At 45.7% G+C, this 16,754-nt stretch overlaps 1 protein-coding gene across 1 annotated transcript in view; it reads right to left on the bottom strand.

The window, feature by feature from the left end:
- Nucleotides 1-15,230, bottom strand: part of ADAMTS3 (ADAM metallopeptidase with thrombospondin type 1 motif, 3) — a 167,095-nt gene extending 151,865 nt beyond the window's left edge. The window contains exon 1 of the mRNA XM_009887110.1: nt 15,119-15,230. Coding sequence (XP_009885412.1) covers nt 15,119-15,230 — 112 coding nt within the window. The remainder of the gene's footprint in view (nt 1-15,118) is intronic.
- Between the last annotated feature and the right edge of the window lie 1,524 nt (nt 15,231-16,754).

Here is a 16,754-nt window from a genome sequence, read left to right as displayed (position 1 = left end):
CCTGGAACCAACTACAGATGCTTAAAAGCTCTTGAAAATGCCACTCCATTAGGCTGGTTTGGCAACACTGCAGACAGACGATCTGAATTTGGTTCTTTTCCCAAGAGTTGTAAGAAACACGGGACACGGGAACACGGACGTTTTATTTTTTTCCAGCTGTCCGATAGAAATTTGAAAAGTGCCCACCGTGGTTTGCTCTGGCGCTCGGAGCCAGGACAGACAGCCCTGGCGATAAAGACACGGCAGCACAGACGTCGCCGTGGCTCCAGCACTGCCATCGCACTGCTGCCGACGGCACGGAGAGCGTTCAGGACTAGGGACCTTGTAGTACACAACCCAAAAGCTTCGGGAAGTTGACCACGTTTTCTGCTGTCACAAAGCGCCTGAAGAGTCGAGTTGGGCCCCTTGGCCAAATGACACCTAGCAAGATGCCCAAGAACTGGTATAGGGCAGGGATAGAGGTCAAATAGTGCTTTTCCCCCTCTTCCTTTCATTTGAATCTTATAAATCCTGCCATTTAAGCAATGGAATCAATATCTCAACTTGAATTTATTGAGGTTTCCAGCCTATTTACATTGTGTTACAACTCCCATCTGTAGTATTTCGAATCGGTGTCAGAACCGCAATGTTTTCTAAGTTCTCAAATGTCCAGTGTGGCGTTTCTGGAATTGTCCTCATTAAAATTCAATTCCAGTGGGCGTAGAAATACCCAAAGGTAAGGAGTTTTCCAAGGTGAGAGCATATGCGGCGCTCCTTTGGCCCTGCTGACTCCTTCCTCCCCTCCCGCTGCCTGCGGAGCTGCCAGCAGGGTGCCGGGCTTCGAACGGGGCTGGGACTTAAAAAGGCACCTCCAGAGAAAAGCCTAGGATCTCCCAGACATAAAGCACAGGCTGCCAAGAGAGGCCACTGCCTCTGCATCACAGTTGTAAACACGTGACAGCAAAGCTCTGGTTATATAGTATGAATCACATGGACGGACCCCTACGATTTTTAATCTATAACATGATATTGGTTTTCCTTTCTTTTTCGTAACACCTTAAGGCGACTAGGACAAAGGAATACTAGAATATTTACCAAGAAGTGTTTTTAGCTAGCTGAATTCTAGAGGAAAAACGTTTAAGGTCTATTATTCTTAATTGCACACTCCCTATATGCAAAATTAGGTAAAGATAATTACTAAAAAAACAGCTCTTGCCTCAGCCAAACCATGTCAGTGACAAACAGATCTACGAAAAAGCTTAAAAAGCAAAGAGAAACTCAGAAACAATTGGCCTTGCTTTTAGAATTACAAAGTTAACTCAGTGGATGAACCAACGACACAAAAGGCTTTTTTTTTTTAATGGTCAAATGCACGGAGCAGTGATAGCAGCAGAACTGATTTGCCAATCCGCAAGTCACAGAGGCGGCTCAGCCCATGTTTTATGCCGAACGAGTACCACTAAGAGACACTGTTACTACTGGTTGTACTTTTCCCCTGTAAGAAAATACTTGACTTACTGGAATTGAAAACACTGAAGCATCCATGGGAAGGCGGGAGATTTTAAAGAATGCATACGTATCGGTGTGTAAAACACAAAGGGGAGGATTTTAAACTCTTGCCCTTTTCTGAACACACTTTGCGCTGGTGCTTCACGGTGGTTGATGTTACAATGCGAGAGCAGAGCAGCCTCAGATCTTGATAAGCAGCAATGAACTCACGCGTAGAGAACGCTCACTTAGTGATCTGCTGATGCTCCATAATGGTTTCCTACTTGCCAAATTATCTTTTTTCTCCACCTACGCTCTTAGCAGCATGCCAAGTCTGGCAGCCCACATTCAGCTGCCGCTGAACTCTGCAGCACCCCCCGTCCCCGGGGCAGCGTCCGCCCCTTGCTGCGGCACCACACAAAAACCATTAGAGCCGACACCGTACTGCACAGGAACGGAAAACTAAACCATCCCCCAAACTGATACCACCAAGAAATAACTTTCAGTGCGCTTCTTTCCCCTCTTTATGTCCCCCGCCTACTCAAGTCTGCGAGCTTCGGGAATGCTTTCAATGCGTGCCGGTAAGGAGTAGTCCCGCTGCCGCAGGAGAGCCATTCATCTGATGCAGCAATGCTTATACTTCTGTGGAATACTCAGCTTACCAAAGGGATTTCTAATTATGTTCACAAACTTCAGAGGTGACATAATGCGGAGACATGTGCATTATTTTTCTTGTTTAATTCCAGCTGTCCGAAAGCAACCGCATGGCCAGGCTCATACACTGAATAATTGATCGTTTTTGACCAGCCCAGGAACAGATTTTGGACAAACATCTGCACCCAAGCTCTTTAGCATACGCTTATAAACAAACACAATCCCAGACCATGTGGGGTTTTTTCACAATTCATGAAAAAGAGGTCAAAAGAGAGTATTTTCTGACTCAGACTCCTCAAAAATCCAGCGGCAACAAAACATGTCCTGCAACAAAGAATCCAAGTATTCTCTTTGCTGCAAAAATCTGAATTAGTTGTCGTTACTGACCAGGCAAAACAGTGCATTTCAACACAACTGTTAAAATTTTACTGTACCTTCGGAAAAAACGGTTTCAGTTCCACAGAGTTCCTGGCCAGCTCCTTTCATCTCTGACCCAGAAGGCACAACTCCACGACGTGGCAGCTTCCAGCAAAAACTGCAGAAGCAATAAATCAATCCATCGGGATTCCAGGAAAACACATTTTCCTCAGTAAATAGCACCTTTTGCAAGTCTTCTTTTAAATTATGAAGTTGTACTCTTTGAAGACACATAGCACATACAAGTTATGCGTGCACGTAGCAGGAGAAGTGTTTGGAGGAACTTGCCAAACTGCGCTAGGAAATCCGTCCGAGACAATTATTGAGCAAAGCCACCTTTAAGCCATCTTTGCGGCCCACTGCGCAGAATACACCCAGTGTCTTCTCCAGGCACAATCCCTCCACCTGCTTCTCGTCTGCCAGGGACTCTGTGTACTTGACAGTGTAGGAAAGAATGCCCAGGAGCTAACGCAGCCCTTCTGTTCAGGCATCTTGGCAATCCCAGGAAAAACCCAGGCCCTCCAGACATGTTTCTTCGTTACAATTTGAGGACCACTATCAATCTGTAAAGCACGAGAAGACGGACCGCGTGACAATTACAGAATCTGTTTTAAAAATCTATTCCTGCGTACGCAAGCACCAAGCAAAACAGCAAAAAAAGCGCAATAAATTACTATCCGAAGTTAATATTTTAGAACATCAAATAATTTTTCCAGACTTTGTTCTACTGTCATTTAAAACTTCACATCAGCCAAGTTTAAAACGTTTTGTTTGAGACCGCAAGGCCCCGACAAAGTTCAGAGTGCTCGGGATCTAGGGACAGAATGGGAAACAAGGTTCACGCTCATTTAAAGGACCGTTAATGAGGTTTAGTTAAGTCTTCCCTAAATATTCCATCAGGCTGGATTGTATTATGTTTACAATAATACCATAGCATTAGCATCTATTGTGTGGCAGTACAGACTTTAGCTCTTTATGTGATGTCTAGCCTAGCTAACGACCGAAAAAGCTCCTTAAGGCTTAGCAGAACTTCTCTCTGGCCAGGGCCACTATGGAGAGCGTATACCATCTGTCCCTCAGGCTTCGGGGAACATCTGACCCGAGCTTCTCACCTCCCACATGATTTCACAGCTATAGGTCACGAAATCACCAACATGCATTTGATCGACTAATAGAAAAATTGTCGCCGTTCAGCAGCAGGGCCCTTCAGCCCAACCGGCTAGCTGGTCTACCCGCTCTGTAGCCAGCCCTGGGCAGGCATGGCCGGTACCGTTTTCCCAGCAACGCAGCTCCTGCTCGCTCACGGCGGTGAAAGGAGGCTCATACACGTCTTACGTGGTGCCTGGCAGCTGCTAGGAAGCATACAAATATCAACTCTCGCTGATGCAAATGGTTAGAGAACACAGAAGGAAATGTAAATAAACCATCCTTGAAAAGCTACCCTAAACGCAGCAAAAACATTTAATTTTTTTTTTAATGCACAAACTGGTGCCAATCCACAAGCGTTCCCCTTTCAGCAGCTGCCAGGATAAATTTCCCCTTTGGGCAGACGGTCCGAAACCTGAGCCCATCATGAATGAGAACGTGCAGCTTTGCTTGAGCGCGCATTGAAAAAAAACCATAGAATTCTGTCCAGGGAAATTAATCATTCTCAGCACCTTTGCAAATACAGTCTAGCCCTTTAGCACTGACCTACATACTGCTCAAACTATGTTTCAAAACAATCTGACATTTAAATCAAAACTGCCCAACTTCCCGCTCCCTCCCTTCATTCCCAGTGCATCAACGACCGATTGACCGGTTGCCCTTAGAATAATGGTGCTGCTTAGTGGTACTCCAGGACACTCCGAGTCTCCTCTGGATTTTTAGTACCACAGTTTACAGAACCACAGAATGGTTTAGGTTGGAAGGGACCTTAAAGATCGTCCAGTTCCACCCCCCTGCCCCGGGCAGGGCCACCTCCCACCAGCCCAGGTTGCTCCAAGCCCCGTCCAACCAGGCCTTGGACACCTCCGGGGATGGGGCAGCCACAGCTTCTCGGGGCAACCTGCCCCAGGGGATCACCACCCTCAAAGAAGAGAATTTCTTCCTAATATCTAGTCTAAATGACCCGTCTTCTAGTTTAAAACCGTTCCCCCTTATCCTATTGCTCCACCCCCTGATCCAGAGTCCCTCCCCAGCTCTCCCGGAGCCCCTTTAGGCACTGGAAGGGGCTCTGAGGTCTCCCCTTTTTCGCCTTCTCTTCTCCAGGCTGAACCCCCCACAACTCTCCCAGCCTGTCCTCCCAGCAGAGAGGCTCCCCCCCTCGCAGCCCCTCCATGCCCCCCTCTGGCCCCGCTCCAACAGGTCCATGTCTCACCCGGGCCGAGAAGACGGTAAGGATCACCTCCCTCAACCTGCTGGTGATGCTTCTCCTAATACAGGCCAAGATACCGCCGGCCCTTCTTTGCTGCAAGCATACATTGCTGGCCCACGTTCAGCTCATTGTCCTCTGGGACCTCCGTATGGTGAATTATCAGGCAGCTCAACGAACATTAGGAAGCAGGCTCTAATAAAATGCTTTCTGTTTATTTTCTCATGTAATTTATCAGGGTGAATTTGAATTGGCCCAATTTTATGGGGCAGCACGTCCCTATTTCTACTGGGGAAACTACCAAAAGCCCAAAACCTTCAGGGTAACTCCCAAACTGGGGCCTTAAGAACAGAGATCTAAAAATAAGCTGCCGCTCCTAAAAAACTGTATGATTACGGTATGATTTCATTGTAACAGCCCAGCAGGCAGACTCATCACAGGAGCAAAACAAGCTTCACAGAGATGAAGGAAGACAGCAAACCAAGCAGAGCTTCCACCAACTTTTTCAAAACCATTTGAGAGATGTAAAATAATAACCGTGGAGTGTATGTTGAGTAAGAAGTTAATCTGGTTACGTTTTCAGCAGATAAAAACTGCACAAGCGAAGACAAGTGCTAATTCTTGTACTCTGGAATGAACTGCACCTTCTGCAGCCAGTGGCTTTCGGTCCCTGCTGCCAGCGGATTATTCAAGTGCAGCACCTCTATGGCAATCAGATCAATACACTGGGCTCTATCAGTTGTCAATCTATTATGGCACTGTGGATACAGTCCCCAGTTTTGGTTTGCTACACTTGTGTTGTTCCAGCGAAAGCTGTGTGAAGAACCTCCAATAACCTGTCTTCAAGCACCCACCCAGTCCCGGAGGAGATGTACTGCAGGAGTCATTTCACCCACACCTCCGAGAGGCTCCTACACCTCCTTCTGCTTACAGCTTCACACTAGTGCCTGAGAAGGGAGGGGGGAATGAGTCCGGAGCCACGTACCCGTCACCACCCAGACATCTTCCCTCTGTTCCTTGCAGAGGAGCCACCCCATAAACCAGTCTCCTCTCCCAGTGGTTGGTGGGTTCTGGGAACAGAGCCACCCACACCACGTTTGCCACCTGCAGAGATAGGCTAAGGAAAAAGGACCCCGTGCCTTTCCCCCCACCCGGCACTGTCCCTCCCTTCATTCACCTAACTAAAAGCCAGTGCTACGAATTTCCAATCAGGGCCCACACCAGCTGGGCCAGCGGTTCCTGTGAGGAGAAACCACTTTAGTGCGCGCTCCTGTTCAACCGGCAGCCTCAAGCGCATGTTCACAGCGCTGGTGTCCCACCCACCTGCTTCCGCGCAGCTTCTTCCAGAAATGGAGGTTCTCTGCGAAGAACTTCACCCCGCAGCACCGAACTACTGCAAACAAGAACAAAATTTCCAGTTAAGCCAAAGCAAACGTGATTAAGAAAACTTTTCCTGATGAATAAATAGAGGATAAGGGGCACAGGCCAAGGCTAATTACGTTAGCAGAAAGGCTGCTCTTGATTTTAAAGAATGACGAGTATGAGCCTTTTTTTTTTTTCTTCAGTTTTTCAAACTAACACATAAGAGTTACTAATTTAAAAAGCAAACACCGTGCCTTGAGCGTTTTGGAAGAGTAAGAGTGAGACGCAACATCACTCTCAGCAATTTGTCTTCCACACCAGCAAGAAACAGCGCTTACAGCTCTGATTATCCCCGCAGATAGGGAAGATTTATCACAACATATGCAGAGTCGTTTTTTTCTAGAGGTCTCTTAGGAACAATGAGACAGTAAAACTTTATACATTTACATTTTCCAATATGCCCACGTGCAATATGAAACAAATATCATCCTAGCAACAAGAAAAGCACAGAGTTAGTGAGGAGAAAGGCACAGTCCTGGTAAATCACTTCTTTCTCCTTTCAAACAGTTAACTGCAAAACACATAAAACTGGAGCACATAAAAATGGCATGTAGCAAACAGTAAAACATAATGGAAGTTTAACCGTTAAATGAATAACAACTCTAGCCAATGTGGCTATGATTTCATGCTTTTCCACTGTAAAAAAAAAAAAAAAAGAAGAGGAGTCCATCCACATTTCATAGCTCCAGAGGGAACGAGTTCCACGTTTTCGGGACTGCCCGGAGCGGTGAGCACGGCCCTCTCGCTTGGGGCACTCGCCACCGGAGCAGAGCCACAGGGCCAGCCAGCCCGTGCACACAGTGGCACTAGGCAACGGGAAAAAACTAATTAAAAATAGTGTGCCACAACCCTAGGGCTAATGAAGAACACCTCTTTCCCATCTCTTGTGCGGGAGACGGACAGAGCGCTGCATAGCATGGTGTGACGCGGGGCTCTGCCTGCAGCCTTCCAGAAGCACCAGATTAAGCAGCCCCCGCTATTAGTGCTCAGAGCCCTGTCACAGCATCACTCCCGCCACCGGGCAACCACCAGTTGAACCCGATCGAGGAGTTGTTCCAGCTGAAATATTGCCCATGGATTTCTTTGAGGAAATGTGTGGAAGCTACAGGGATGGGAACAAGCGGACACGGTGATGCCAACACCCGTTTGGGAGCGATGCTCCCAATATTGCCATGGTATAGCGGTACCAAGGCTGGCCCAGAAGGAACAGGCCACCACCATTTTTGGCTCTGGAGGTATATACCCGAATTAGCATGCTTTGGAACTCCATGTCTGCTACCAGTCGCCCTCCTTTCCGCTTTTCTGACGCAGTTTGTTAGGGAAAGGTCTGTCTCTGCACTGGAGGGAGCAATAGCTGCCTCCTCGCACCCCACTGAGGAGGACACAGAGGTGTGTCGTTGAAACTAGGGCTCGGGAGAGCTGGTGCGTCACTGCAGCTTAGCATCCTCCCAGCGATACGCAGCAAGGGCAGGATTTGGTCCTGCTGACCTGCCGAGAGAGAGAAGAGATGGCTCAGGGTGGCTCTTCCCAATGCTCTGAGCACCCAGCCCGTCCCTCTTTTTATCACACTACTGCCTTTGGATTTGCTATGGAATAACACCTCTTCCTTCATCCTTAATTTTCACAGATAACTGCTAGTGGGCAAAATTTACTCTAGCTGAGGAACCTGTTTCCTTTCTTGTCCCACACTCCTCTTCCACAAAAGGAAAGCAATGGGACATGGTTTAGTGGTGGAGTTGATAGTGTTAGGTTGATGGTTGGACTTGATGATCTTCAAGTTCCCTTCCCACCTAGACAATTCTACGATTCTATGATTCCAGCTGAAGCCCTAGCAGTAAGATCAAGAGTAATGTTTTGGAAAACTACTTCATTCCTTTTGTTTAACTACTATTAAAAAAACATGTGGCAGGCTCCATTTGCAGTCCCCCAAGAAGCTAGCTTATGTATTTGTTTCCCTCCCCCAACTTTTGCACAATGAAGAAGGTCCCTGGGAGCAGAATATTTTCCTGACGCAGGGAGGGTGAAAACACGTGGTCGCGCAGACCCAGCGCGTACCACAGACTGCAGAGTGGCAGCGCGAAGGGACGCAGCAGTGCACCTTGACAGCGCAGCCTGCTCTAACAGCTGCTGCTACTCATACACTGACCTTGCAGACAAAGCCTGAAAAGCGTATGACACCCTATGTGTAACGCCTTCTAGCAGATACCTTAGGATGAAAGCATAATAAAACAAAAATTTTATAAAACTTTACGATTTTAATAGTCTCAGTTCCTAAGTTCAGTTTTCTGGAGACTTGGCAGGCTTTCCTGGAACAGACTGTGATATCTGAAACCTCTTTTGTTCCTTTTTTTTTTTTCTTTTCTTTTCTTTCTAATGTAGCTATTTGCAACCATCCACGAACAGTGGCAAAATATGACATTTAGAATTAACCCCGAAATCCTGGAACTGTCTGATGATCAACAAACCAAAGCAGAACGCTTCAGTCTTCAAGTAAGAGTATCTTTAACCCTATTTTAATAACTGGATTTCACTGTGTTAACATATGATATTGTATCAACCCATCGATTGCCGACACGGTCCAAGAGCACAACGGAAAGGATTTTTACTGCAATATTTCTCAAAAGTTTTATATGGCCAATAAAGCGTTATTGCCATCTACATCAAAACATCTGGGGCGCTGCTTTCATTCTATTGGTATCTGCATTAACCTCTTTCATTAATTACAAATTATCTGCTTGTTGCAGGGAGTCCAAATGCTTTTGACCCCACAAATCCAGAGCATTCGGATTTAAAATAAAATAAAATTAAAAAAATCACCCACTCCCCTTCATTTTTATTTCCCGCAGTTCAGATGTCTGGACCGACTGCACATTCTGACACTTGTGAAAGGAGATCCTGCCTCAGGCAATAGCTAAAGGAATGTTCCACTGTCACTGCTGGGGAGGATGCAGACGGCTGTAATGCATTTAAAAAACAACTCAAAAAAATCTAGCCCTATATGGCTTTTCATGAAGGCACATAAAAATATTGTGTCTTCTGGGTATGTTTTAATCTCCAGGCAACAGAGTTCTGTTCTACCTAAGCTACTTATAGCAACAACTCCCCAGCAGCAAAAGAGACCAAATATTGGATGCATTAACAATGAATCACTATCAACTTATTAAAATTCTCCTTGCTCAAAACTCAGCTTCTCGTTTTCCTGAGCCGTTCCTGGGTCAGCAATCTAGAAGAGCAGGCTGGAAGTGCTTCCGGAACACGACATTAAGATTCACAGCACCGCGTAAACAACTCAGCAGAGCGTCCAGTGACTTCTCCTTAGGTATTTCAACTCACGCCACGCTGCTCCCGCAGCCAGGTTGTGGAGCACTGGGTCCAAATCCAGACTCAACCCACGCGTTCGCCCATCACCAAAACATGTAAACACGACGGGACAGAAACTCTCCCCTCGCTCATCTGACATGAGACATTTCTGGTCTATCTAGTACAGCTGAGAAGTCAATTCTAAGAAAATATGCAAGCAAATAGGAGAGAAAAATGGCAGAAGTAGCTTTTTCCTCTAAGACCGAGCTGAATCGATGACTAAGCATGCACACTGCTGCTGAAGCTGCTATACTTTGCACAGAGGACGTAACAACGCTGAGCAAAAATCACTACAGGGCCGTGTTTGTTTTCAGAAGTCTAAAGCTGGTCCTTTGCTTGGCCTGTCAGAATCACTTTGAGACTATTTAATTGTTTGCGGTAACAGAAAGTTGACGGGTAGCACATTGCCCGCAAGCCACAAACCTGCTTTTCGCTCCTGCGTTGCAGTATTCTGGCTGCGCTTCGTCACTCCGCTCCACGGGATCCATCTCAGAGGCGGCTGCAATCAGAAAGACACCGCTTTTAATGTAACTTAAAGGATCATTAGAATTGGTCTTTCTTTTTCTAGCAAGGAAACATGGAAGAAGCTCAGGGTTGCATTTTTCAGCTTTTCAGAAATATGCTTACAGCTGGTTAATCAAAGCTGCTCCAGGTGTTTCTCACAATTATTTTTAATCAACTTTCTATTGAAACACGATTCTTATTAATTGTAAAGTGTAATCTGAAATATGCAAAAAAATCAGGGTAAAAATCTGAAAATGTGTTTCTTAAACTGTGAAATATCACAACTTTCATCATATTCTGTTTTTGCCACGTTCTGTTGTCTTTAAATGCCAACATAAACGTAAATTGTCTGCTAAGTACAGCAGTCCTAATGGATCAACTAGTTTTATCATCATTTTATCAGTTTTAGGAATGCACAACAGGACCTATGTGGTCTAAGGGGGATGAAAACAAGATGCTGTTAGTGGGATTTGATAAAACTCTGCAGAAATTTTCAAACCTTGACCAATCAAGTAATAAGACTGTGCCAGATTTGAATACCATGCTACAAACGCTTACCCGAAGGATCTAATTTCCTGCTCTATTTTCTCCAGCAGCGACCACATGCAGGAAAGATTATCAATTTCTCTGAATGCTAAAATCCTTCGCAAATAAAAATCTGTAAGGAAGTATGTTATAAACCGAGGCAATGCTACGTATAGGGAGGATGATATTGTAAACTTTACAAACACCTTTATTGAGGACCAAAGAAAAGGAGATGGCTATCAAGGCAGCTTTATGGGCAGTCATCAGACTAAGAGCATCTGCTAACAGTTGCCATTTCACACCAGAGCCAGTAGCCCCGAGAAGCTTATTCCCTACTCCATCATCACCACCACTTTTCTTTCAGTAACTGCTTTTGGGGAGACACTCCCAACAGCCCGTCTTACGGGTGGTTCCAGTGAGATGAACGAGGTCTTTTTCTCGTGTGCAGGGACGCTGTACCCCACGGCAGCAGCTTCGGACGCAAGCCACATTCCCTTCAGAGCCCTTCGCTGAGCCTCAGCAGCCCACCAGACAGCGGCAGCGGGACCCTAACCAAGCGCTGCCTTCAAAGAACAGGAGGCACCAAGTCTGCGGCTTCCATCCTTGGATCCTGTCCTGCCAGCATCCCACCAGCGCGAGCTTCCTTTCCCCCTCCACCTCAAATGATGCTCTCTGCACAGAGGGGCAATTTAAATTCAACCACAAGGCTGATGTGATAAACACACAACAGTTTTAATGAGATAGGAGAAAGCAACAAGGGCAGCCTCCCCACCCCACGCACACATCTACAGCAGCGTCCCCTGTCCCTGGCCTCTGGCACAAGTCCACCAAAAGGCTCAAACTCCTCTCGGGGCTTCTTTCCTCGCTATCATGTTCTAGGAACAAGTAATGGCTAATTTGGTGATGTTGAGAAACAAGGAGAAACCTCCCAAAGGACAGCTCAAAGGACATCTGGTCTACTACGAGCACCAAAAAATACTTTTCAACATCCCACAAAAGACAAACAGAAAAAGACCAAAAGCTGTAACTATAACATTCCATAGAAGAAAACTTTAAAGATGGTTACTATCCGCTTCATAGCTCACCGAAAACCACAACCACAAGAAAACAGAAAAGAATACCAATAATCTCCAGCCCTGTAGCATTTTGCAAAACTTTTGGCCGTGGTCAGAAAGTGACCCTTCTGCCTTGAAACGTTTTTCAAGATCCTCAGCGCTTCACAGCTCTGTTGGAGCTTCATCACTGACCACAAATAAAAGGCGTTCTTTGACCCACTGCTGGCGTGCGTGGACAGACTACAGACATATCAACAGAGCTGGAATCAGCTCTGCCCTCATTTTCTGCCCATTTCCAGCGGTGAGATGAGGCTCCACACCATCTGGCAACGTGTGCTTCTGGGCACCGTGCATGAGCGTGGTGCCACCTGGGCTAGCCCAGTTTTAACTGCGCTATGAAAATGCCATTATCATATTTTCCAGCTTTACTATAGCTGATTCTAAGAGCAGCTAAGTTTCCACATAAAACAAATGGCACTTTTTCTTTGGCTGCAGCCAGTCCTTGCGAATTGTACAGCAGAGAGCATAAGTTATTTAAGTGATAGAGTCATTCATCTAAATCCGAGGAGGAGAAAGGCACAATTTGCTGTAAACCTTTTAATGTTTTACCTCATATTGGTGTCAATCTCAGGATAAACAGATGCATCAATCTGCCTAAATATACAAGAAGGTTGCCTAAAAGCAGCTTGCATTTTTTTTTTATAGCTGAAGGCTGACAAGGGAATTACCATTTATAAAATGACGAGGCATGTTGCCTGTCTACCTAAGAGAAATCGATATGAAGAAATAAAGATCAATGCCATAGTACCTACTATTAGTATGTGCCCATCCTATATGGGCACAGACCAAAAATACGATACATACATATAATTTCTGTCAGTTCGTCCTTTTTGCTGCCTTTCAGAACTTATTCTATGTGCCCAGGTGAAGTGAATATGCTGAGAAATACCAGCAAACAGAATGGAAATGTGGCCTCAAAGAAAAAAAGGGAACAAGGCTTCCTATCCGACCCACATATGAGAATGAGATCTTTTAAAAAAAACAAAACAAACAACCAAAACCCAAACCAACAAACCCCAGTTTCCCTGTCTCCTGCCCTGGCTGTATCTGTACACGTTTCTCACAGCACGACATAACCCAACAAGGTTGCCTCAAGTTCTCACGAGGGCAAACTTCCAGTTGTGCAAATAGCACAGAATAACAACCCCAGAGACACTTGATGCAATATTTACTTCACAGCCACCAGTATTGCTAAAGACTGCTATTGAGAGGCGGCATAACTTGGTTTTGTGCACAAGAGCGACATTCCCTGGACACGGAGCCCCCGCAGAGACCCTCCAGCCTCTCATGTGGATAACGAGCGCCCCAGGTTTGGAGACGGCACCCGGGAAAGCACAGCTCCGCTCACTGGGAAAGGGGAACGTCTTACTGCTTTAGAGCTGACTCTACTCTCTAAAGGCCACATTCCCAACAAACCTTGAACTTCCGCTCGACTCGGCTTTTTGGAGGATGCTAAGTTCGGGAAGCTTAGGCTTTTATTTTAAACAGCGCTAAAACCAGCCGTACGTCCTATTAAAAAGAGAGGGGGAGATTGCTGACCGAGGGAGAGATAAACCGGCAGTTTTCATCGCGTTTAATTGCCGAAGAACATCTTGCATATCTCAAACAGAGAGGGGAAGGAAAGGTCATCCTCAGACTCACCCATCCTTGTCCCTCTCCCCAAGCGCTGCACAATCTCACTTCCCTGCTGGTTCCACCCCCAACAACTACACCGGAGGAGTGTTTGGGGAGCGTGGGCAGCCCAGGGGGAAACACCCCAAGGCACACCGTAATTGCTGTGCCAACGAGAATGGCATCCCGTACGCACGGTGAAGAACATCACTTGGGATCTTTCAGGGTGAAAGTTGCTACGAAAATGCACGCTACCATGGTCGGTGTTTAATTTCAAACGGAACATATTTTTCTAAGAAATAACTGAATCACTGGGGAATGCTGGAATTAAGTCAGAACATGAGATTCCTGGAACATTTGCCAATCCTAGTAGCAATCGGAGCAAAGGCCAGGTTTGGCATATAAAAAGATTGTTTTTCAGACCGATAATAGCAATGAAAATTGGCCCATCAAGTCAAAATCTGGCAATGGTTACCATGGCCCTGGTAGAACACAGACTTCTTCATGGTCTGTGAATGCAACGCATGCTGGAAAAAGGCAAACAAGTTTAAGTTTTATCCCATCTCCAGTTCTGACGCAGAAAATAAAAGGCCTCCCATGTTGTTCTTATTTGAAGAGATAGAAGGGAAGGCAAACGACTGAAAAAATAGGTACAAACAATACTGGGCTCCATTTTGAATTTAATGATTTAGAAATAGAGCATTTTGCGGACATGAAAAGCATTGGACTGGGTCACCCAACATTTAAGTTGATGTCACTTCACTGGCACCACGCTGGCAATGACGAAGTAGCCGTGCAGTTTGTTACCAGCGTGTAGTAGGAAGAGTGACATAGTCAAGGAAAAAACGCCCACCGCTTCCTATCTGGGTGGCTGCATGCAGCATCAGAGACACCTCCATACAGCCACGGTACTGATTCACAATGGATTTAACAGCTCCCGTTGAACATTGGTTTCACCAGAAGCACAGAAAGAAAAGAACACGGTATGGACTTGGGCCTCGATGGAAATCCCGCTCGGGTTTGGACCGGGTTTCCTGGGACGGAGTTTGCAATATATGAAAGCACTAGCGAAAATGAGAAGTAGGTGTGAGAAACGGTAACTGGGGTTTTTTTCTATCAGAAAGCCAACCAATGCCTGTCAGAAGAGTTTGCCAACACTCACAGGAAGTAAAATCGGGTTCATTTGCAACTATTTACAAGCCAGAAATGAACATGTGATTCAGAATGAGACACGTAAGATTTACAGACACGAGTCTGGAGGGACTACTGCATATTTACAAGGAGCTTTATGAGGACATCCTGAGAAGCTATTGCCCTCAGGTGAAACATGGTAACTATCAATACAGACTTCCTCATTTCGTTACAAGTGTCATTTTAAAACACGCAAAACAAAACTAAAAGTAAAATAAAACCCAGTCTCAGTTTCAGTCTCTTCATTATCTAGAGTGGGGTTTAAGTGAGTATGTTTCACTTTGCGCTTACCGTGAGGCAGAAGAGCACGTGCTGTGAGTTCTGGCATTTCATTCTTCTCAACAATTCTTCTGTCTCTGTTTAAATCTGAGTATTCCTCACGAGCCTACCACAGGCAGCCACCGTGCTTGGGAAATAAACGTCACAGTAAAACATGCGACAGAGCGCAGCTCCCTTCCAGCTGTGTTTGTAGCACGGCTACATCAAAGCGAACACTTACGCGTAAGAGCGGGCAGAGGAGCGGCCCAGGGCTGGCTCACAGGCACCGCTGCCACATCGGCCCGGCTCTGCTGAGCTTCCAGGATGCGGACAGCCAAGCGTCTCGCCTGCATCTTTGATCTCCTTTGGACAGCTGGAAGCCCGCCTGTGAAGCGCAATGATACAGAAGATAGGGTTGTCACTGACAGTTCTTTCTTTTGATCTTGAAGAGGTAAGGCAAGATTGCAATGGGTGCTGCCGATGCTACAGAGCAACGCTCTGACCTTGTTTTTCTCTTGCATAGTCAGGGCAATGCCGGATTCCCGTGACACACGGCCTTGTCCAACCCTGCATTCCCTTGGAGATAAGGCAGGCATTGACTTTGGCTTTCCAAATACACAGACGGAACTGCTCAGATGCCTCGGCCAAAGGCACTGCGAGGCAGACAGCACAAATGAGACAGAACTAAAAAACAAAACAAAATTCACATCCCATTGTTCATTCACATCCCAGCACAAGAAAACTCCATATGCAGACATACTGCCTATTAATACGGAGCAGGCAACTGTGATCAGAACGTCATTTCAGGATTCAAAAAGGGATATGGCACAAATGATTTACAAAATGAGCTTAGCAAAGATATACATTTGGTCACAGCTGCTGCTAAGACTACATTGGAATGAATCCAAAAACCAAGAGGAAGTGAGAGCATCAGTAAATTAGAAGGGACAATCAAGACCTTGCTTCTGTAAAGAAATCCCAGCCTTAAAAAGCACAGTATTTAACCCCAAATACCAATGGAAGACACCTATAAAAAACACATGGAGTCTCATAGACCAGCAAAGGGCGACCACAACTCTTCTGCGTCCTTCTTGAACTGAGCCAGCAAGTCAAAGAAGCGTTTGTGCTCACGGTGAATGCTCGTGTCATCAACAAAAATTTCAGAGCTGGGCACGCTCAGAAAATTAAAGACTTTTCAGAGTGAAAAGCAGTATTACTGAAATTTGTACAGATGGAGCGCTGTGTATCATGTGTGGGAGGACTGGGGTCAATCTGGTTGGACTTCATTCATTCTGGATGAAAAGATTCAGATCTTACCATTACGCGACCAGTAATGACCAGTTCAGCTGTGGTTTAGACAAATTTACAGGACTTGCAGAAGAGTGAATTAGACTACTGAGACAAACTAGGTAGCAAATCTCAAAAAGCTGCTGGAATATTTGCAAGATCTTCATCTGGTTGTTGTCTGCAAAACATAAATATAATTTCCATTATGAAAAGGAATACATACCAAGTGCTGTTAGCTTATGCAAGAATTATTGGGGCTATCTATCCTTATCATCATGGCATAAGCTGATCACCAGCCGGGATCAAAAGGAAATCCCCTCTGCTCCAACCCCACCATAGCTATAGTGTTAGATAATTAACAGTATATTAAGGAAAGGAAGATTAATACCTTGCTTTAAAGCGTCCAGATATTAGGCCGTATGGACAATTATCTGTTCCACCAATGCAACTCTTTTAAATAATATACCATCGCTCAACAAAAATTCCAAATTATTACTGAGTTTGGTGCCATACGAAACACTAAACACTTGAAACACTGATATTTAGGTGGTTTTACTGTATTCTGTAGCCCCTGGGGTATCTCAAAGTCA

Source organism: Charadrius vociferus, unplaced genomic scaffold (genome assembly GCF_000708025.1).
Source record: "Charadrius vociferus isolate BGI_N301 unplaced genomic scaffold, ASM70802v2 scaffold376, whole genome shotgun sequence".
NCBI classification, from domain to species: domain Eukaryota; kingdom Metazoa; phylum Chordata; class Aves; order Charadriiformes; family Charadriidae; genus Charadrius; species Charadrius vociferus.
Note: the sequence above shows the minus strand (reverse complement) of the source record. Positions and strands in the feature narration are given on the sequence as shown.